The 21,998-nt window shown below is 42.4% G+C and overlaps 1 protein-coding gene across 4 annotated transcripts in view; it reads left to right on the top strand.

Moving 5' to 3' along the window:
* JAKMIP3 (Janus kinase and microtubule interacting protein 3) overlaps window positions 1-7,740 on the top strand; it is a 93,882-nt gene extending 86,142 nt beyond the window's left edge. For all 4 annotated transcript variants that reach the window (XM_025208815.1, XM_025208814.1, XM_006027583.2 and 1 more), the window contains one exon: window positions 7,690-7,740. In XM_025208815.1, the coding sequence (XP_025064600.1) occupies window positions 7,690-7,740 (51 nt within the window). The remainder of the gene's footprint in view (window positions 1-7,689) is intronic.
* Window positions 7,741-21,998: the final 14,258 nt, after the last annotated feature.

Genomic DNA, 21,998 nt, shown 5'->3' with positions numbered 1-21,998 from the left:
TATATTGCCCAAGCTAGACACAATACTTCAGCGTTCGATAGAGTAGAAGAATCACTTTCCATGACTTGCAGTCTGTAATCATCTTAGTGCATCCTAGTGTAATATTTGTTTTATTTTTATTGTCAATTAAACAATATTATTTATTTGTATTTTGCAGTAATTACAATGTTGAGAACAAGGGATAATTCCCAGGTCCTTCTCTGCAGTACTGAGCCTAGTCAGTTGTTCCCTATTTGGATTTATGCACTTGGTTTTTCCCCCCTAATCAAGTAGACTTGTCTTTACTGAATTTCATTCCATTTACTTCTGACCATTTTTTCAATTTATCAAAGTCATTTTGAACCTTAATATATATAAAGAAATTATAAAAAATAATTATTAATTATGAATAATTTTCTGTGCTTAAAAATTAAGAGGATGCCTGAGAAACACTGACACTGGTTATGCTTATTTAGCTTGTATACAGACTTTTGGAAGGTTAGACCAGGGGAAAAATGGCCACCCAACCTAACTTAGTTCACTCACTTGCAGACCTTACACTTAGATCCCTAATTAGGTCCATCCACGTGCCAAACTGTATAGATATTCCCTAAAGGTTAGAATGGTTAAGAAATGGCTGCCCCAATCTAATTTTAATTCACCTGAGACATGCACTAATTTAGATCAGGCACAGTTAGACTGATCAAACCAAATGTCTGCACACATTCAGAGCATAGCACTAGGCTGGGAAAACTCAGTTTTGAGGCTTTGCTTTTCTTCTTCTGCTCTGCCACCAGGATATTTTTAGCCCCCAACTCCTTCCTCCAAGCCCCAGAAGGATAACCCCTCCTTTCCCACCAGGCCATGGCCTTGAACCCAGAGTCTTGGCCTATGGGGTACAGTAGCTCACTCCAGTCTGCCATCTCTCTAGTGGAATGGTGAGGCAGACACAGGTGGCCATCCAGTTCTATGCCAGGGGCTTTTAACCTTTTTGGGTCAGTGTACCCCTGGCAGCTGGTCGAGAAGGAAGGAGTTCCCCAGCAGCCAGTCGATGGGTTGGGGGGGTGTCCCCCAGCAGCCGATCGAGAGGGGGGGAATTGGTGCTGGTAATATGGCGGCAGTAGAAGTGCCGGTGGTAGCTCCCACTGCTGAATACCCCCTGGGGCCATCCCAGGTACCTCCAGGTGTATGCATACCCCTGGTTGAAAATCCCTGTTCTAGACACACACCTACTCCCTGCCAACGAAGTGGTCAGCGAAGGTCAGCTGACCTCTTACACCTTCCCATATAAACCCCAGACCTGGAAGGGGAAATGTCTGGACAACAAGGTGCAACCTTGTCTCATGTTGCTACTGACTGACAGATTCTCTGGATACCTGATCCAGCTAGCCCCCTGACCTTACCTTCTGCCTGACTCTTTGGATACCTGACCTGGCTCTGGCCTGATCTCCCAGATACCTGACCTGGCTAGTCTCCTGGCCTTGCACTCTCCTTGACCCTCTGAATCTCTGACTAGGTTCCCTGAACAGATCTCCTGCCTTTTGACTTCCTAGCTTCTTATGACCTTGAGGTGACTCCTAGACCTTGTCACCTACAGCCCAGTATGGCAATTTGCCTGGACCACTACATACAGCAAAGGGGCTTGGCATGGAGGCAGTCTCTTTACAGGAGTCCCTGGAATGTCTCAGTCCAAACCAGCTGACACCAATGGCCTTAGCCTGGCAAGTACTAGAAGAACAGGTCTGGCAGTTGTTGACAGAGAATCAGTCCTTCTTCTCCCACCTCTACAGTAAGGTTTCAATGCATCAGCCTCCCCACCTGGAGCACCACTTACCCACTCTATTACCCAAGATGTTTGATGGTGACTGGCTACATATCCATGGGTTTCTCGTGCAATGCTGCATACTATTGATAGCCCAACATAAGCTCTACTCCCAAGACACAGCATAGCTGAGCCTAGTGGTTAGTCTCCTAACCAGGAGATGCTCTGAAGTGGGACACACCTTTGCTGGATTGCAATAGTCCAGTCCTCCAAGACTGGGGAGCATTCCACAAGGACTTCATGGTCATTTTTGGAGACCCTCATCCAGCCCAGAGGGCAGAGATCACACTGTGGCCCCTGCATTTGGGGGGAAGACTATTACGGCTTATGCTTCCCTCTTCCACTGCTATGCAGCAGACACCCAGTGGAATGAGGCAGCCCAACTGCATTATTTCTGCTGGGGTCTGTGGGAAGAGATCAAAGATAAACTGGCTTTGGTGGGAACACCTTCAAAATGTGAGGCATTTGTGGACCTGGCTGTCCATATTGACCTCCACACCTCTGGAATCTCAGTGAAAAAATATGAGGCCTTGCCCTCTCCAGGGTCTCACCCTACTATGGTTACTGCCACCCCCTTGCCAGCAGGCAGGGGGACCCAGCACCCCATACCAGAATACCAGGAATACTGCCAGCAGCAGAAGCCATGCCACAGTGCTGGGGCCCCAGGACATAAGTGCATTATACACTCCCAGAAAGGGGATCAAGGTCAAGGTAAATGATGCCAGGCCTGGTAAAAGGGACCAGCTTGGCATCATCCAAAGTCCCCAAGACGTCCACAGTCCATGAAGTCTGTGGCAAACCCCAGGCATGGAATCCCTGATTACTGTTATCTGCCCTGGAGCAGAACTGCTCATTCCTCTTGCTGACTACCCTGGTGGACACAGGAGCCACAGGTAATTTCATAGACAAGACTGTGCCACAAGGATTACAAATCCCACTAAGGCAGTGATACAAATCCAAAATCATAGAGACTATAGATGGCTCACCCCTGGTTGAAGGGCCTGTGGAAGATGAATCTCCTTGGACACCAGGAAACCATACACTTTGGGGTCATTTACTCCCTACACTACCCCTTGATTCTGGGGTTTCCCTGGCTTATGCACCATGACTCCAGTAATTGGGTGAAAAGCCTGGAAGGTCCACTTTGAACTGAGACAATTGACAACAACACTCCTGGAAGGCCGGGGGGACAGAAACCCTTATGATCCAAGCTGGAGGCCCACCTGCTGCAGCTCCCACAAAGGTGCAACCTCCAGAACCCGAAACCCATTTGCTCAAGAAATACCAAGAGTTTTCAGACATCTTTGAAAAGAAAAACATGAATGTTCTTCCTCTGCATCAAGGTTATGACTGTCCCATCAATTTACAGCCAGGAGTGAAAACAAGGTCCTGTGGGACCTATTATACTATCCTGGAGCCTGAACTCTCCAGCCTCTGCCAGTACCTAGAAGAGAACCTGGCCCAGGCTTCATACAAAGGTCCACCTCACCTGAAGGAGACCCTGTCCTGTTTGTTAAAAAAAAGGATGATAGTTCCCATCTATGCATTGATTATCGGGCACGGAACCAGATTACTATCTGAAGTCAGTACGCTCTACCCCTCATCCTAGAGCTGCTTGATTGTCTCAAAACTGCTCATATTTTCACCAAACTTGATCTTTGGGATCTTTGGGGAGTCTATAACTTGGTGCAAATCCACATTGGGGATGAATGGAAGACCACATTTTAGATGTGATATGGGCCTTTTGAATACCTAGTCATGCTCTTTGGACTCCTCAACAACCTTGACTATTTTCCAACATTTTATCAATGACATGCTACAAGACCTACGGGACCAATTTGTAATTTGTAATTGCCTACCTGGATAACATCCTGATTTTTCTGGGAAGAATATAGCCAACATGCAACACACATCTGAACAGTATTGGAAAGACTGTGCCAACATGGCCTGTTTGCCAATTTAGAGAAATGCATGTTCAACCAAATGACAGTCAAGTTATTTGGATTTGTTCTATCTTTTGAAGGCCTGAAAATAGATCCCAGGAAGTTTGGGGCCATCTGTGAGTGAAAAGCCCCCAGAATGTCAAAGATTTCCAGAGATTCCTATTATTTGTAAACTTTTACCATAGATTAATCCCTAACTTTGCCCAGGTACTAAGTCCTGTCATGACACTTCTGCAGAAGAACGTCCAGTTCTACTGGTACAAGGTGGCCCAGCAAGTGTTCAAATACCTGAAACAGGCCCTCACTCCTGTGCTCACACATCCAGACCCTGCCCTGCCATTTGTGGTATAGAAGGCTGTATCTAACACTGCCATAGGCTCAGTGCTTTCCCAATGACAGGGCCCATAATAGACCACAAAGCCCTGCAATTTGTTTTCCAAAAATGTACCCCAGCACAACAGAATTACAAGATTCTGGATTGGAAACTCCTGGCCATTCATGTGGCCTTTGGGGAATGGTGTCACTGCCTTGAAGGAACATGATACAAGACACATATCTAGAATACATCTGCAAGGCAAAAGCTCTCAATCAGAGGCAGCTATGCTGGGCACTTTTCGTCTCTCATCTTGATTTCTCTCATTGGTACAAATACCAACTGGAGTCCAAAAATGGAAAAGCAGATGCATTATTCTGAAGGACGGAATATAACACTAACCCTGTTCAGGTGCCAGCCAAGCCCAGCCATGTTCTAAAACCACACAACCTTGCCAGCACCATGCAACCCATAGACTTGCTGACCCTGCTTCAAGCAGCCATTCAAGAAGAAATACTCCCCCGAGGAGCAGGCCACTCTCTCTCAGCAGCCCCACCACGTACAGGATGGGGCTTCACTCACTTCAGATAAGATTTATGTGCCTCTGGGTCTAGCCAGGCCAACTGTACTTCACATAAGCCATGACTCACTGTTAGCAGATCACCTGGGATCAGAAAGACCTATCAACTGTTTGCCCAGTACTTCTGGTGGCGTTGCGTTCAAGAGCCAATCTGATACTTCATCCAGTCCTGTAATCTTTGCACCCACACTAAAAGACCCACACAGAAACCATGTGGGATCCTCCAGGCTCTTCCTATCTGCTCCTCTCCCCTCCCTGCCCCGCTCTCCTGCCCCTCCCCCCCAACCCTGGTCTGCCTTTTCCCAAAACTTCATCATAGAGATACCCAAATCCAATGGATAGTCCACAATCCTGGCAGGGAAAGCCCAGTAGAACAACTTTGGCCCACTTTATCCCATGCATAGGTCTGCCCTCAGCTAAAGGCACAACCCAGTTATGGTTGGACCATGTGGTTCACCTTCATAGTCTCCTGGACCACATAACCTCCAACCACGGGTCCCAGTTCATTTCCTGATTCTAATGCAAGGCCCTGCATTCGCTGGGAGTCTATGCCCAGCTGTCATCTTAATAGCACCCACAAACAAATGGTAAAGCGGAGGGAACAAACTAGGTCCTAGAGAAGTGCCTCGGGTGCTACCTCAATTTCTAGCAAGACAGCTGGGTAACACTTGCTGAATTTTGCCTATAACCACTCCATGCACACCTCAACTGGACAAACACCCTTCTTTTCCAATTATGGGTTCCACCCCCAACTACACCGCATCTTACCCATCACCTCTGATTAACCCTCCAGCTACAGACTGGAAACAATATGTGCACAAAGTCCAAAAGGAACTAAAAACCCAGCTGGAAAGGTACAGGAAGCATATAAACAACATGCAGACCAACAATGACAGCTAGGACCTGCTTACTCAGTAGGGAAGAAAGCATAGTGGTCAACAGAGTACTGTTGCATCCACCAGCCCTAATTTTAGTTCAGCTGAGAGATGCACTAACAAGGTTAGAAACTGGATCACAAGTGTATCAGCCCATTCTGTATCACCCCAAAAATCAACCTGGTCACCTTTGAATTGCAGCTTCTCCCAACACTTCAAATCCACCTGATCCTTCACATGTCCTTTTCAAACCTTACACAGAAAACACACACCTTCACTGATCCCAACTTCTTCTTCCACCCATAATGGTTCACAGCCAAGAAGAGTCCTTAGTCAAGAAGATCCTGGACTCAAGATGGCAGTAAGAAAAATTACAGTACCTAGTACATGGGGAAGGGTACGGACTAAAGGAACGCATGTGTGGGAACCCATGGAAAACATCCACGCCTCTGATCTGGTACAGATCTTCCACAGGAACCACTCATGAAAACCTGGACCAGTGCCCCCTAGAAGGGGTTGTTGGGGGGCAGGTAATGCCAGGCCATGCACCCAGAGCCTTTGCCTGGCCATCATGGCAGCTCACCCCAGTCTGCCACCTCTGCAGTGTAACACTGATACTGAAATGGGTGGCCAGAACACTTCATCTAGACCTAGGCACATGCCCACTCCCTGCCACCAAAGTGACCAGCCAAGATCAGCTGACCTCTTTCCTCTTCCCATATAAGCCTCTGACCTGGAAGGAGAAGGATCTGGGCCACAAGGTGCAACCTTGTACCTAGACTGCTGCAACCTTGGGTTGTGCTGCTACTGACTGACAGATTCTCTGCACACCTAACCTGGCTAGCCTCCTGACCTCATACTCTGCTTGATCTTCTGGATCTGCAACTTATTGTTTCAGACAGATCTCCTGGCTTCTGACTTCCTGGCTTCTCCTGATCCTAAGGTGACCCTGCCCCCCCCCTCCCCCTCAACCTGTCCACCCATGGACTGGCATGGGTGGAACGGTAGTGTTTCCCTCCCTGTCTCCTACGTAGGGAGTCCTAGGCACTCTTCCTGCCCTCAGCATCCCTCTTGTGCTAAGATATTTAGAGTCAATATGAAGCTCGCTTCCCTGCATAATGGATTCAGAGGCCTCATAGTGTCTGTCTGCTTTATCTCTGACTCCAGTGCACCCTTCAGCTCAGGGAACTTCAGGACATCCCAGACATGGAAGGCTTCTCAAAAGACCATTGGAGAATTTTACTCTGAAAGCAAAACAAACAGCAGAAGCTATTTCAGTGCCCAAGGTAGAGGTGAGGTTGGTATGGGGAGGAATTATGCTGACTACTGGAGAGCAGGAGAGTGGATTCTTACCTGCCTCTGCTCTCTGTACTCAGGAGACAACTGCTCCAGCTGTTTCTGGAGCAGCATGAGCTTGGCTGCTGTAATAGAGAGATACGCTCACAGCAAACTGGTGTAGCAACCCCATCAGTGTAGACTCCCTGGAGGTGCTTCCAGTGCCCCGTTCACTCCCCGTCCCCACCCTAGATATGCTTCTGGGTGCAGAACCGTGCTTCCCATGCAGGGAGGGGGACACATTCCACTCACTCCCTCTATGGGGCAGGGGCCTGCACCTGCCCATCTCCCTGTGGCTGGACTGCACAGGCCTTGCCCTGCCATGCAAACAGTCCTGGGAGGAGGAAGCAATACCAGTACTTCCTCTAAGTGGATTCTTCGGGCTGATACACCCCTCAACACACCATAGTTACACTACTGAACAGAGACAAATAAAACACTTCTTTCTAGGAGTGAGAGAATGGGTTCAGTAAAAAGCCATTTGATCTTTCAACGCAAAAGAAAAGCAAACCTAAATGACACTCTTTTGGACTTCCAAAAGAATTCAATTAACTTTTTCCCTTCATGGTACCAGCTGGCACTAGATGCAGTAATTTAGGAAGCCTCATGCACTCCTGAGAAATTTTGCAGACCCAAGATGTATGGTTGAGCGCACAGACTGAGCCTCTGCACCTTCTGAAGTTCACACATCACTGTTTATTTCCCCTCTTCTCAACTGACAGTTTTGCCTTACTCTTGTCTATAGCCATGGCTTGTTTCTCACTTGACACACTGTAAATTCTTTTTCTCTTTCTTTCTCTTCTTCCATTTTTTCTTTCTCTCCCGTCCCGTTTCCTTTTCAGTTTTTATTTTTGTTTTTATTTTTCTCTTTAGCCTTCATTCTTTGGTCATAGTCCATCAAGCCACATACAGAAGGTAAGTATTCTGTTTTATGATTATTTCCTGTTTCTGCTTCACATCTATTAAAGCTTCTTTCAGTGCTCTCCTGTCACTATTCAGAGTGCTTCTATAGTGTTTTTGGTCAGTAATGAGTCAACTGATAATAGAAATATCTAAAGTCTTTGAAACATTGTGGGAAAGAAAAGGGCACTCTTATGTGTTTTGGATGAAGTAAATTCCAGTTTAAGTTTCCTTTTTATGAAAGGACAGATAAGGGAGATGTAAAAACAGTAGGTGAACTGCTAGAAAATTGAAAAGTAATGAGTCTATTTATATTTCCTATGATAGTACATTGCATTCTGGCATATGTCACTTGCCTTAACCATTCATTAGTTATTGTTCTTAATTAATATGAGTCCATTGCAGATTTTCAGTATCAGGTCAGGGCTAAACGAGTCTGAGTTTTGAGTACACTGAGCCACTTCTCATGCCTTCATACTTTCCAACTGCAAGAAATGTCTTTATTCAGGACCATATGTTTTACAAACAGAATGTTTCTTAACAAAGAATAATGTCTCAGTGCCCTAGTTACTGTTTGAATCTGATTTATTCATTCCTCTGAGTAAGATCATGATTACAAGGAAATAATGGAAAATACTTGTCAGAAACTATTTTATTAATAGTATTCTATGGAACAATACTTACTAAACATATTTCAACATAATTTAATGCAAATATTTTACTATATGAATGGTACAGTTTAAATTATTGTACATAGCCAATGTAAACCTTATTGGTATTTTATGCATGTGTTTTTTTTACCTTATTTTTGTTTTCCTATGATTCTATATCCTTGGTATATTTTCTTGTTCCAGCATACAGAAGAAGCTAGAAATGCTTATACTGTTATTGAGCAAGACAACTTTGGTTGCCAAGATGGAAAAGGACATTACAATTTCAAGATATTAAAATATATATTCTATTTTGTCACTGAAGATTTAATTTTTTTGACCATTTTAGACAGAAGATGAATTAGGATTTGTGGGAATTTCTTAATCTGGAGTCTGCTTCTTTGGCATCTCTGACTGTACATTTTTATAAGATAGAATTAGAACTGAAAAAGAAGAAAGCCAAAAAAGACATTTTATTAAGTATTACAGGCTTCTTTAAGGGAAGCCCCATCTCTGCTGCTTGAAATAAAGGCTTTACATAAAGAGCAGTATACTAATTCAGATAAAGTGAATATATTTTGGTTCCCTGCTAAGCAGGTAGTAAACTGCTTCTGTAAAGAAGTAATCATGTCCTGTTTTTTGTCACCCATTTATATTTGTTATTTGTAGTTATTTAAATATATGTCTTGAAGGAAGTTTCAAAAAGAGTTCCAGATTAGTCATGGATGAAAACATAAATGTGAATGAAGTGTTTTGTTCCAAGATGTTTTGCATTCATTTCAAATGGAAAGTAGAACTAATTTGTTTGATGAAAATTCAGAAGAATGTGTTTCTTTTCTATAACACAGGGTATGTATCATGATTTGCTGAATATCCCATTTACTTGGTGAGTGAGAAGCATGTGGCTAAATACTTTGAGCCTTCAGAATTTAAAGTTTGCATTTTGTTCTGAGGTTTTAGTAAACCAGTCTTTGCAGCACTAAGAGAAAAATGGCACAACTATATGTAATTTACTTAAGTTCCTGAATGGCAATGGAGCATTTATCATCCAACTGGAACTTTCAACCTGAAAAGGAAATAAAAATGAAAATGTCTCCTCACTATCCACATGTCCAGAGCACTGGAAGATGGAATTTTGTAAAGGAAGAGGAAGGTATGATTAATTTGAGGGGGGAAAGAGGCACGAGTAATGAAGGAAGAAAACCCCAGAATGTATCTTTTGGATTTAAAAATGACAGATAAGAAAAATCATGTCCTCTTTAAAAACATACATGAAGAAAGAAAAATCAGAAAGAAAGCACAAAGATGTATTTCACCAAAAAGAAACAAAAGCAGCAGAAACTAAATGCCGAAATCAGGATTTACCAACGATTATATGAAAAACAGCTCATCTGGCCTTCTCCACAAATACGATGTGTTTAAAACAAAGACATGATTAAGAAAATATGTCTCTTGTTTTGGAAGATAAGAGAGAGAAGAGAAACTGAAGGATTTACTGAAAGGTAAGAAAAAATGACTGATAGACAGTTATTGTTTATAGGTTGCTATAGTCCTCAGGCTCAAATTGTTTTGATTATATTATGGAAAGGATTATAACCTGACCAGTATTTGCATATAAATAGTATTTACTCATGCTTCATTTTTTGTCAGTGGGTCCACTATTATACTTCGAGATAACAATATTTTCTAGATCAATGCTTAGCTCTAATTGAGCACTGTACCAATTATAGTTATATTGGCTTTAATTTAAGTCTGAAGAGTGTCTGTGAATCAGCAGTGGTTTCCTCCAGTTACGTCTATGTCAAAAAAAATGGTGCATGGAAGCTTTTGACAATGATTTCACACACAGACCACTACCACCCTCTATTTGGAAGGGTAAAAGTGGTTCGTGGTAGTTCTTCATAAGGTATCTTAGGTTTGATCCCTGCATTATTGAGAGAGAGTGCCTGCTGGAAATCACATGACAATAGTTCCTGTGTCCCAGCTCAATAGAAATAGTTTTCACTTGGCTTTTCAGAGCAAGATATTCTTTTTTATTGGCTATGGCCCTGCAGGGAAAAATCGATAGCAAAAACCCCCCCGTCATCATCTGCTAGTCTCTGTGTCTGAGCGTGGCACATAGGGAATTGTCATAAGAAAAAAAAATTCAATGATATCTTTCCTGTCTGAGTAAACAAAAAAGAAAGAGGCCCAACCTGGTTTATGGGGGCATTTGATATTAATTTTAGCGTCCTATAGCGTTAAAAATGAGAAGCTTTCCCTGAACTAGAGAACAAACAGATAGGTAGCTAGGAATTACATCCAGCATTCACCCTTGTCACAGAAACTAGCCATCATTGACTCCTTACTCTCCAAAAGCTTGAGTAAAAAGATTGATTTTGCCACCTGCACAGAGCATCAATAGTTTGAAGTTATTTCAGATCCCAAGATGCCCAAATTCCAAATCTGGGGTTTCTCACAGAGAATGTCCAATTACCAATTTCTCTTGTTTAAACTAAGCTCCCTCATTGTGCAACTCACTAATTTCAACTCTGCCAGAGTGCGACTTGATGCTAAGTTGTCTGAAAAATTAGACTTGAGGTGTTCCAAGATGGCACCCAGCATTACTGAACACACCAGTTCCTAGGCCCCATACAGATATTCAGTTTCTACTGGGAGACTTGCCACTCTCCCATTGGAGCCATGAGTGTGCAGACATTCAAGCGTTTTCACCCAGAGTCAAAATGGGCACTCCAGGAGAAAAATGTGACTACAACCGAATAGAAATTGTTCCTGGGAGAGTTGAGCATTGGGAGAATGAACATATATGCACATTTTCCCACAGCTTGACTCTTCCTGGAGACCATGAGGAGTGGAACTACAAGGAAAGGCTCCCATGCCTTCCAGAGACCAGAATCACTCCAGTCTGGAGAAGGTGTAGGGGGTACCTTCTCCTGCCCCTCCTGTAGACCAGGGGGGGAGGGAAAGAGCAGTCACCAGTTATTCCCTGCCTACTTCTTACTCCAGAGTCTCCAGTGTGAGAACCAGGCAGGGGACTTTGCCCTGCTGATCCAGCCCCCAACAGGAATGGGAGGCATGAGGCAGCCCATTCTTTCCCCAAACTAGGATCACCTGTGAGGAGCAGGGTAGAGGGGGCTTGCAGACTGAAAGTTTTGTACTGCTCCCTCTCTGGAATCGTTTCTAACAGTGGAAATTTTTCCATCTCATCCTGAACTAAGCACCTAGACTCTCTAAACATTGAGCAGTCATTGCACAGAATATGTAAGTTTTAATACATAAGTCCTTAAAGGAGAGATTGGAATCCAGTTGTCCCTCTCCTGAATGAGTGGTCTAACCACTGATTTACAGGTTCATGTTCCTTCTTTGTCCCTCCCTCTGGCCCAGTGAATCTTGTCTCTCCCTCTGTTTTGCAAAGTGTGATTCCTTTAACACAGTTGTTCCCAACCGTTTTTATACTATGGACCAGCAAACTCAGTCAAAGAATGTTGGGACATTGGGTATAGAAATCATCTAATTTACATATTTACATTTAATTTTTACGTGCAGAGGGGGGTTGTGAGGATCAAAGGCAGTGTATGACACAAATCAAACTCAATAGGCAGAGGCACGGTGCAAAACATCTGCACATATAATGCACAGCAGTTTCAGAGCCTGCGAATCTCCTGATGGGATAAACCCACACGTTATGTATGAGGAGTCATCCTTGCAATTGAAAATTGCTTTGTTTCGTTTTTTGGCATTTTCTTGGCATTGTACATCCTCTGCGCAGGTCTCCTCTCTGTCATTCAGAACTTCATTGTTCCTTTTCGCAGAAGCACTCTTTCCAAAAAAACAATCCACTGAAGTTTGCTTGATCATCTCTTAGCCATTGCATTTGATATGGAAGGGACTAGCCACAGTTACCACAGTCCAGTTTCAAAAGCTAAAGTCACCATCATTGGCCAAGCGAGGACATTCTTGCCCAGCCAGTCAGTATAGCGTGGGCATGGCCTGGGCATAAAACTGCTCCTAGCAGTGTTTAAAGGTCATGCCATGATCCAGCAGCCAACCCTTTGTGTCCCAGTACCAGGCAGCGGCCCAGTGGTTGGGAACCTCTGCTTTAAGGTGAGGAGAGGGACCTCATCACAAAATAGCCCATAGCCAAGTGTTATATCCCTATCCTGAGATGTGAGTGTTGTTAGCTTGAGCTACCTTGGGTTGAGCAAGGCATAAAATCAAGATTTCCCCTGTCCCATTTGAGTACTGTAATCATGAAGTTGTTGCATAAATGGGGACTGTCAGTACTACCAGTAGTGTTTTTGAGTTAAAATGACTCCAGCTGCTGTGCTTTGAATAGAATTCACTCCCATAGGTGTGAATTAGGTTCAGGTAGGAGCGAGCATCCCAAACAGATCAGATTTCTTAGGAGACTTAGGCAAGAAAAAAACCTAGTTTCTGGATTCCAGTCAGGCTTAGGCATGAAACAAGTGCCAAGATGGAGACATTTCTTGATATGAAAGAAACAGCAATGTGGGTTTCTAGGAAATTTTACCATAAATAAATTAACTACTACAAAGTAAGGTGGGAGATATGAGGGTTTTACTGGACTTAGTCACTAGGGTATTTTACGCATGTAAGCCCTGCAGTGCCAGGTGGTTTGAAAAGCACCCTACGCTGCAATACTTACAGTTGTATAAGTGGCGAAACACACATCAGCGCTGAGAAAATGGCAGTGATACACTTTTGAACTAAACACACATCAGAGGTGCTTTAGTTCAAAAGCACACCACTGCCATTTTCTGCACACAAGACATGAATTTTGCCTCTTATACAATTGTACGTGGTGCAGCACAGTTCACCTCAGCTTGCATGCAGAGCAGACTTGGTTGATTGAGTCTGCTTTGAAGTGGCGGATCTCTTCCATATCACGGGACAGAAAAGTATGTGTATAAATGCCCTTAAATTTTACTGAAGGTCTTTGTAGATCTGGGCCTCAGAGCCTGGACACATGACATGTTTACACTACACTATTGCTTGGCTTCACAGATTTGCATTCACTAAATAAATAAATACTAGACTAGTAGGGCTTTACAGTGTGAAAAAAGAAAGAGACAGATGATCATGGTGCAAGCCCCTACACCAGAGTAACGTCTCCCAATCCAGTATCAAACCACCCCTAAAAAAATTATAGATAAAATGCTTTTATAGATAAAATAAGTCACACTGGCGTAGGTGTTGTCATTCTGTTCCAGCCCACAGTAAATATTTGCTCAAGGTTATTACCTGCATCCTGGGTTAGGGACAGGTATTACACATGAACTGGTATACATGATCAGAAACCAGTTCAAATTTGTAACACAACAGAAGCTTAGTGTACATAAACCACTTTCAGAATGGCCAAAACTAGTTTATGGTAAGCCTGGATGGATGTAGTATAAACATGAACTGATTTAGGTTAAATTGATTTATTAAACTTCCGTCCCAGATCCCCTCCAGATTCAGGTTAACTCACAGTACCCCAGTATCCCAGGATACGTTGCACCTCTCCCACAAACCCTGCTTCACAGGGTGGGCAGGCTAGCCTTGGCCTAAGCTGTCTGTTCCAGGTTGGCATGTTCTAGCCCCACACCTATCCCTGGTTTCTAGCCCAGGCCACTATAGGAATGTAGCTTAATTTCCAGAATCAATTGAATGTCTGTTCACTTTCTTATTGGTTCAATCTACACAGTTTAAACTAACCTGCAAAGATTGAATCAATTCAGCCTCGGGCTTTATGACTGTCTGTACTTAGCCCCAGAGCTCCATGCCTGTCTGTCTTTGGGATCCCGGTGTAAGTCACTAAAGAAAACTGTTACAGAAATAAGTAACACCAGTATAATCATGTTGTCTGTCCAGGTCTCCAGGGTCAAAATTTTGCACCTGAAAAATGGGTATAAGAATCTGACTAGTCTGCTAGGAGCATTATGAAGATGAAATCAGTAATATTTGTGAAGTACTCAGATGTGTTTAACTACACATCGGGTGTACCTACATGAGATGCTTAATGGTGAATTAACATAGCTTACTGTGAAGTAAGCACATGGGTCTACATATGCACATGCTTACTTCACAGTAAATCTCCCTAATCCATAGTAAATTTGCTACCTACAAATGCAAGTACAAATTACTTGCAAGTACAAATTACTACATGTTTACTTGGCATTAGTAATGGCACCATAGTGCTTATGTAGACATCTGGCCAGGAGCCACATCTTTTCCTAATCAGCCATCCACAAGGACACGGGAGATAGCTCCCTGCCCCCAGGAGCTGCCAGAGCTCTCTCCACCACAGGACCCTAGGTGGCGACTATGTCCCCCTGCCCCAGCAGCAGGGAGCTCCAAGCCCACTGCTCCCAGATCACAATCTCAGAGCCGAGGCTGAAAGATTCTTATCTCCCAGCCCCTGCTCCACCATTGTGATCAGGGAGCAGGGGCTGGGAGACCTTTATCTCATAGCAGTGGCTCCACGACCACAAGGCTGCTGCTGGGAGATGCTTATCTCCCAGATCTTTATAGAGAGATAAGGGTCTTCCAACCCAAACCCACAACTGCTGAGCTCAGCCTAAGAGATAAGCATTTCCCAGCAGTGGCTCTGCAGTTGCCACTGTTGCAGTTGCAGTTGCAGAGCCAGCGCTAGGAGCTCCCTGCAGGCAGGAGATGGGAAGCTTGTTTCCCATCCAGCTCCAACAGTGTGGACCTTGTCGGGGAACAAGCTCCCCAGCCTGTTCCCCACCCCCAGCTCTGTACTCACAGAGATGGGCAGGGAACAAGTTTTCAGGCCCCGACTACCTCCACAGGAACAGTTCCCTGCCTAGCCTGGAGCTGACTGGGACCTGCCCCTGACCAGGTCAGTTCCCAGCCAGCACCAAGCATGTGCAGCCTGGTGTTGGCTGGGAACTGTCCTGTTTTGGGCAGTCTCCAGCCAGCTCCAGGCTGCACATGCAGACTTCCCCGTGCAGCCTGGGACTGGCCAGGAACTGTCGCAGTCAGTGGCAGGTCCTAGCCACGTACCCCAATCAAGTGATCAAGGCACAGGACTTAGAAAGAGCTGCAGGGCTCTTTCCAAACCAGGTGCCCCTGATTACGGAGTCAGGGCAAGGAGCTCCCTGCTGTCAGGACAGGGGGACTTTGTCCTTGTCCCAGCAAAAGACAGCCTCCCCCTGGGGCCAGGAGTCCCACCCATTATAATGTACTTCTGCTGTCCTTTTGGCTATTGATTTTAAATGCAGCCAGACAGTTCTTCAGAACTAGCCATGTTCTGCTAGATGAATGTATATACTAGGGGTATATAAAGTTCTTTGGGTTGATGTGATATCTTTTATCAGAGCAACTAAATAGTTGGACAAATTGTTCTTTGCAAGCTTTTGGGCACATACTCTCCCTATGCCTGAAGAAGGGTGTTTCGGCCCAAAAGCTTGCAAAGAATAAACTGTCCAACTACTTAGTTGGTCTAATAAAAGATATCACATCTTCCCGAAGAACCTTGTCTGCCTATGTCATTAGACCAACACGGCTACAACCAACAACTCTATATACTGAAGGTATGGGAGAAGTGAATTTGTTAGCTAGAACTGATTATCAGAATCAGCCACAGGAGGGAGCTACAATCAAAAAATAAGCTGTACAGTGCAGTTTGTATTTCAGTATCATCAGTTTGCTTGCTTGGATATATTGTTTGGAGTGTTTTCAGGTTATGCTGTCTTAATTATTCTTACAGTGCTTGGTTAAAGTTATGTTTGGGATCTTGAGCCATAAGAATAATTAGTGTTTGTGCAAGTCAAAATAAATGATACATTTCCAAATAATATCTGTCAGAATTCTAGCACTGCAGTTGTCACAAAAACAAAATCATCCTTTATTTTCTTGATTTCAGTCTTATAAAAAGCAAGTTTATATAACTAGCAATTCCTAATGAAATGCAATCTTATTGTGATGAGCTAGCTATAGGAGGCTCTATTTTTGTTAATGTTCCAAACTAAGTATATGTTTTAGTGGCAAGTTGGTCAAAAGGCACTGAACTCTGTGTTTGTGTATGTTATGGGTAGAAGCCACAGACTCAGACAGACATCCATGCAAAACCATTGGCTTTTATTTAAAATGGTGAAATAAAACTTTCAGAGCTAAATTTCAGCAACAGCCAGTAACTTAAAATAGCATACATGGCACAAGAGTTACAACTGCACACTCAAACACATGCCTGCATACAGTTGTTTGTGCACGTGCACATTTTCAGCTACATTGTAAGTCTTTCTAGATGGCTTGATTTCAATAGAAATTGTCAACACTGCATCTCTTAGAGTTCTTCCACATTTTCCATGAACAATGAGTACTGCCAATTTAAAGATTCTTCTTTCATTCCTTGAACTCTCAGAACAGCAGAGATTTCCTTAGCCTTAAGAAGGGTGATTGCACACAAAAGCCTGCAAATAACTTTTTTCCAACTACTCAGTTGGATATCTAATAAAAGATATCACATCTACCCAAAGAACCTTGCCTGCCAATTTAAAGAGAAGTTCATAAGACCCAATGAATATCTACTTAAGACTTAAAGTGGCATTTCAATGTGGATTCAGAGGGCTGGTGCATTGAGGGATGTTGACATTTGTTTTTCAGTGATGCTACGTAGGCCCCTTTACACATACAAGAAAAGGCATGATGGAATCTAATGCACAATCCACATAATTGCGTTTCCTGCCATACTACATGTGCATACAAAACATGCATGGCAGGAGGCATTATTGTACGATCACAAATCAAATCCCATCAATCCTTATTGCTGGTGCAAGGGAAATCTGATCCCCAGCTCCCTCTGCACTAGCAAGAAGCAAGATCCCATGGCTGGGAGCCCCTGTAGCTGACAGAGCTCCCAGCCATGGGGCTTCCCCATACACCCTGCTTCTAGGAGATCACAGCAGCTGCAGCCTCCAGGCCATGGAATACATGGGATGCCCCAACAGCTAGAAACCCTGTCAGCTAATGGGGCTCCTAGCTGTGGGGGCATGTGCTCCCATGGCTGGGAGCCAGCTTCAGCTGGAGCTCTCAGGGGTGCACATGAACCCCTACAGCTGAGAGCCCCAGTCAGCTGACAGGGCTCTCAGCCATAGGGACACAGGCTATATGTGCAAATTAAAGCTGGATAGAAACCAGCTATAAAGTTATTACATGTTTTCCAGTTCTAACTGTATAGCTGGTTGGTTGGACCTTTATAAAGTGCCATAGTTAGTTTGCATATGTAGCCAATCTAATTTAATTGTATAATTAATCAAGTAATTGTGTAATACATATAATATATAGAGGTGGCCCTAGAAATAGGAGGCTGGAGACAGAACAACCATTTATAAGTAAGGTCATTGGGTTCTTGAGAAGTGGTTGGACTATTGTAAGTTCCAGGAATGCAGGTAGATGACTTTTCTGATTGAAGCCAGGGTGGAGAGAAAGATCAATTGAGGTCCTATTTGAGCTCTATGATATGTTAGGATCCTACATAGTAGCTTACTTATACTTCTAGCACTTTTGCTTCTTAAGTCTAAAAAAACCAATTTATTTTAGGATTAACAGACTTAGCCATTAAAATCCTTATCATTGTAAATAGTGAATGATATTGCCATTGACCAAGGAGTGAAATTATTGGTTTTCATTTCAGAGAAAAGGTTGGAAGGACTTGTATTATTTAGTCTAGGGATGAGATGAGTGAGAGGGGATTTAGTAACAGTCATCAAATACTAGAAGGATGGTCAAATACCTAACACAATGGTAATATGATAGTAGTTTTTCTGTAGCTTCAGGAGACAGGACAAGAAAAAAGTCTTCAATTGTAACAAAGGAAATTTAGGCTGGATATTAGGAAGAGCTTTCAAACTGTGACAGTGGTTAAGCATTGGAATATATTACTTAAAGAGGCTGTGGAATCTCTGTCCAAGTTGGACATTTTTAAGAGCAGGCCAGACAAACTTTTTTTTTTCAGTCAGTCAAGGGTGAACTTGCCTTGAACACAGGATTGGACTACATGACCTCTTGAAGTCCCTTCCAGCCCTATTTTTTATTTTATGATTCTATAAAAAATGATCAGCAGGACAATGGAATGCATTCAGCCTTTCTCACCACAGGTGTAGCTCTCACTGGCCACTTACCCTGGACTCAATTTCTCTTTTTCTTTTGCAGGTAATTATTTTTCTTTAGATTGGCTTATTTATTGGGCAATCAAATTGTTCTTTTTATTGGTGTGCATTAATTGCCAGAAGTGATTTGTTTTTAAAATTGGGCAACAACATTTTGTATATGAGGAATATAGGGGAGATTGCAAGCTACTAAAGCTTGAATTTCCCTTTATTACCTGATCATTTATACTCTGTGTATATATTCCCATACATTAAAAAAAAGATTGTAATGGGCTCATTTTACAGGGTCACAAAGATAAGGGTAACACACATTGTTGAAATACTAATTGGTGAGTCTCTGCTGTACAGCGACTGTCCACAGCACCTCTGTTTAGAATGAAACATTCTTCATATGATAACCCTGCCTGAAAAATGGGGCATAACTGAGAGAGCATGTAGAAGATCCAGGTGCTGCTTTACAATGGTGTAAATCTTGATTAGCTTCTTTGATCTCAGAAGAAAGCAGAATTTGACTGAATATGATTTATGTTTTCCTCTACATATAAAAAAAATTACTAATGCCTATAATGGTATAGGTACAAGTGTCATCTGCTCTGGTGGTGTTAGAACCATTTTATACAAATTGAAATGTATTGAGATGACAGTGCCAGCCTGAATTTACAAGTTTCAAAAATGAGATTAGATAAAGGTCCTGGGGCAGAATAATGGCATCTTTGTTGCTTGAGGACAGTTTAAGCACAGTGTAGGTTTGAGCCACATCTGGGGATGCAATTTAACCATGAAGAGGTTTCAGCTCATAAAATCAGAGGCTGCTATTTACATTTTTAGACGTTCCCACTGACAACTTGAAAAAAACCCTGCTGGGTTTCTCCTTGTAAGTTAAACATTTGCTTTATTGTGATAGTCATTTGAGATGCTGTCTCAATTGCAAATTGTCTTCCTCAGACAATCTGTTAAATTGAACTTGATGAATATAAAAGCCAGATAGAAAAATATTAAATGGTTTCTATATTTTCTAGATTATGAAATTATGGTTACTTCAAATATTCAGCAGCCAGGACTGAAATTCCCTTACTAAAGATCTCTCTCAAACAATAAAATCTCATGCTGATCTTTAGAAGTGTACTGTCCCTCTACCCATGGATTTTGCCAGCACTGATTGCTTTTAACCATTTGCTTTGCACAGACAGTGCTGTATGGTTAATGGGTAACTTAAGTAAGGTATCTTACTACTGTTCGGGTGTAGCTGGGCTTTTATTCTAGCCGAAAATAATCAAATGTCACCAAGCAACAGAAACCTGAGATGGAGGAAAGGATTTTAATGTATCAGACCAATGCCGCAGAAATGAGCTTGCGTATCTCGCTAAATAACAGGAGATATGCATACATTTTCCAATGCATCAGTTAGAAAGCACACCCCTGGAAATTCGAATAACACTCATTTGGTTAGAAAACAAAGATGGAAATGGTAGCACATGCCTGCTTCTCTGCACAGTACATGCGGTCTTCTTGATTCTGGGCATTCTGCACTTGTCACTGGAGACTCGGCAGTGTTGCTCCACAGGAATCTGCAAACATTTGCTTTGGGTTTTGCTCCCCAGGTTAAGTTCTGCTTTGGGATCAAATGAGCTTAAAACTTAAAATGTTGTAAAACTCAGCTTCAGCTGTACTGGGTTTCATAGATTTTCTTAGGAAAGCTGTGAGAAATCATAAACTTTACAGGTTATAACATGTTTCCATGTTTGCTGACCATCAGTATTTCTCAAAGAAGGGTCTGCGTTCACTCAGGAAAAGGTGTGCGATTCTTTCTAATTTTACTCTGACCATTGGAAAAGGTAATAAAGTAAAACTAGGTAAGGTTCCTTCAGTTTCTAGTCTTATTGTGAACATTTTGGGTAGCTCATCCAAGTGTGAAAGTGAGATCCTACTCTTTGGAGCTAAGCTCTTGGGACTAGTTAACAATTCTGAACAGCTATTGTAATGTCAGCTCTAGGTTTCCTGACCTACAATGCTTTGAAAGCTAGATGAGAAAAGAACAAAAGATGAGCTAGATGAGAAGGGCCCTGCTATTGCTAGCACTGAAGATGAAGTTCAGATGCAGATCCAGATTCTCACAACATTCAGTAGTGCTCATATTTGGGGTTTGATTTGAGTCCAGTTCTTTCCATTACATTGCTTGGTCAGACAACCACTAACTAATTACTGATACAATGTGTTATTGGTTTCAATCTCTCACTAATCAGGTAATCATTCCTTCCTATTTGTTATATATGTTTCATGTAAGTCCAAAACATAGATGTCCTTAAATTTGTGATGGCATTAAATAAAAGGTTCTCTGCATCTGTAAAGTTTGCTAAAACATGTGTATAGCAACAGTACCTATTATTCTTTTCCATAATACAATGAGCTTCTATTCAGCATCCCTGTTCTGGAAAGGCTCAATTTCTGGTCTGTTGGGCTTTCATAAAATTCAGGGTTAAACACCTAAATTAACATTTTAAAAGGTCCTTACATCTGTTAAGCTTCTTCACAGCTGTTGCATTTAAGGCAGTTACAGTGTTTATTGGTAAAGGATTGATTGTTCCCATCTGCTAGTGATTCACTATGATGTCCTTGCTATGAAGCAGACACAGTTTTTTGTTGTCGGTAGTCAAATATATGTTTCTAGACCAGAAAGCTTTATATGTCTTCAGGCTACAGAATGTCCGAACCAAAAAAAACTTGCACTAACATTTTAGCACTCCAAGAGACTGGTCAGTAATCTTTTATGAGTTCACTGATTCTTGACATGCTTCATTGATTAGTCAAATGCTGCAGCTCTGGGAGCAGGTCTTCAAATAACAATACAAGGGTTAAGGAGAATAGGCTTTCAGAGCAATAAGAGAAAAGTGTTCCTATCAACACTATAGTGACTCAGTTTTCAGTGAGTCAATTTCTTTTTAGAGCTCTAACATAATGAAGATAAATAGTTTTGCATCATGTAGGTGTCATTTTGGGGGTTAAGCATATTCATTTCTGTTGGATAGACAGTGGATTAGCATTTTGTAATTGGAATGAAAACTCATTTCTTGGCTCTGCATCTTATGGGTTTGGTGAAAAATTAAAGACCTACAGCCCTTAAAAAAAAAAAAAAAAGCATATGTTTTCAAAAGCAACCTTTGGCTCACAGCTCTGAATTTCAGATTTAATAAACATTTTTCATCTTGGCTTTAGTCTTGTTAATTGCCAGCAGCATAACAAGTAAAGACAGTACGTTTTATGATGTGATTTATATCATCACTCGCTCCATAAGTAAATAAAGTCTGCAGGACACAGCAAACTCATAGTTTGTCTGGGGAATATGTTGTATTAAAATAATACAAATTTTAATTAGAAGTATTAAATTATTACATCGCTAATGAATTATTTCTCATTAATTATACTTTTGTTCTTTTTTGTGAAAACGGTACTGCTTTCCAAGACTCA

This window comes from Alligator sinensis, unplaced genomic scaffold (assembly GCF_000455745.1).
Source record: "Alligator sinensis unplaced genomic scaffold, ASM45574v1 scaffold195_2, whole genome shotgun sequence".
NCBI lineage: Eukaryota > Metazoa > Chordata > Crocodylia > Alligatoridae > Alligator > Alligator sinensis.
This window is presented reverse-complemented; position numbering and strand designations above follow the sequence as displayed.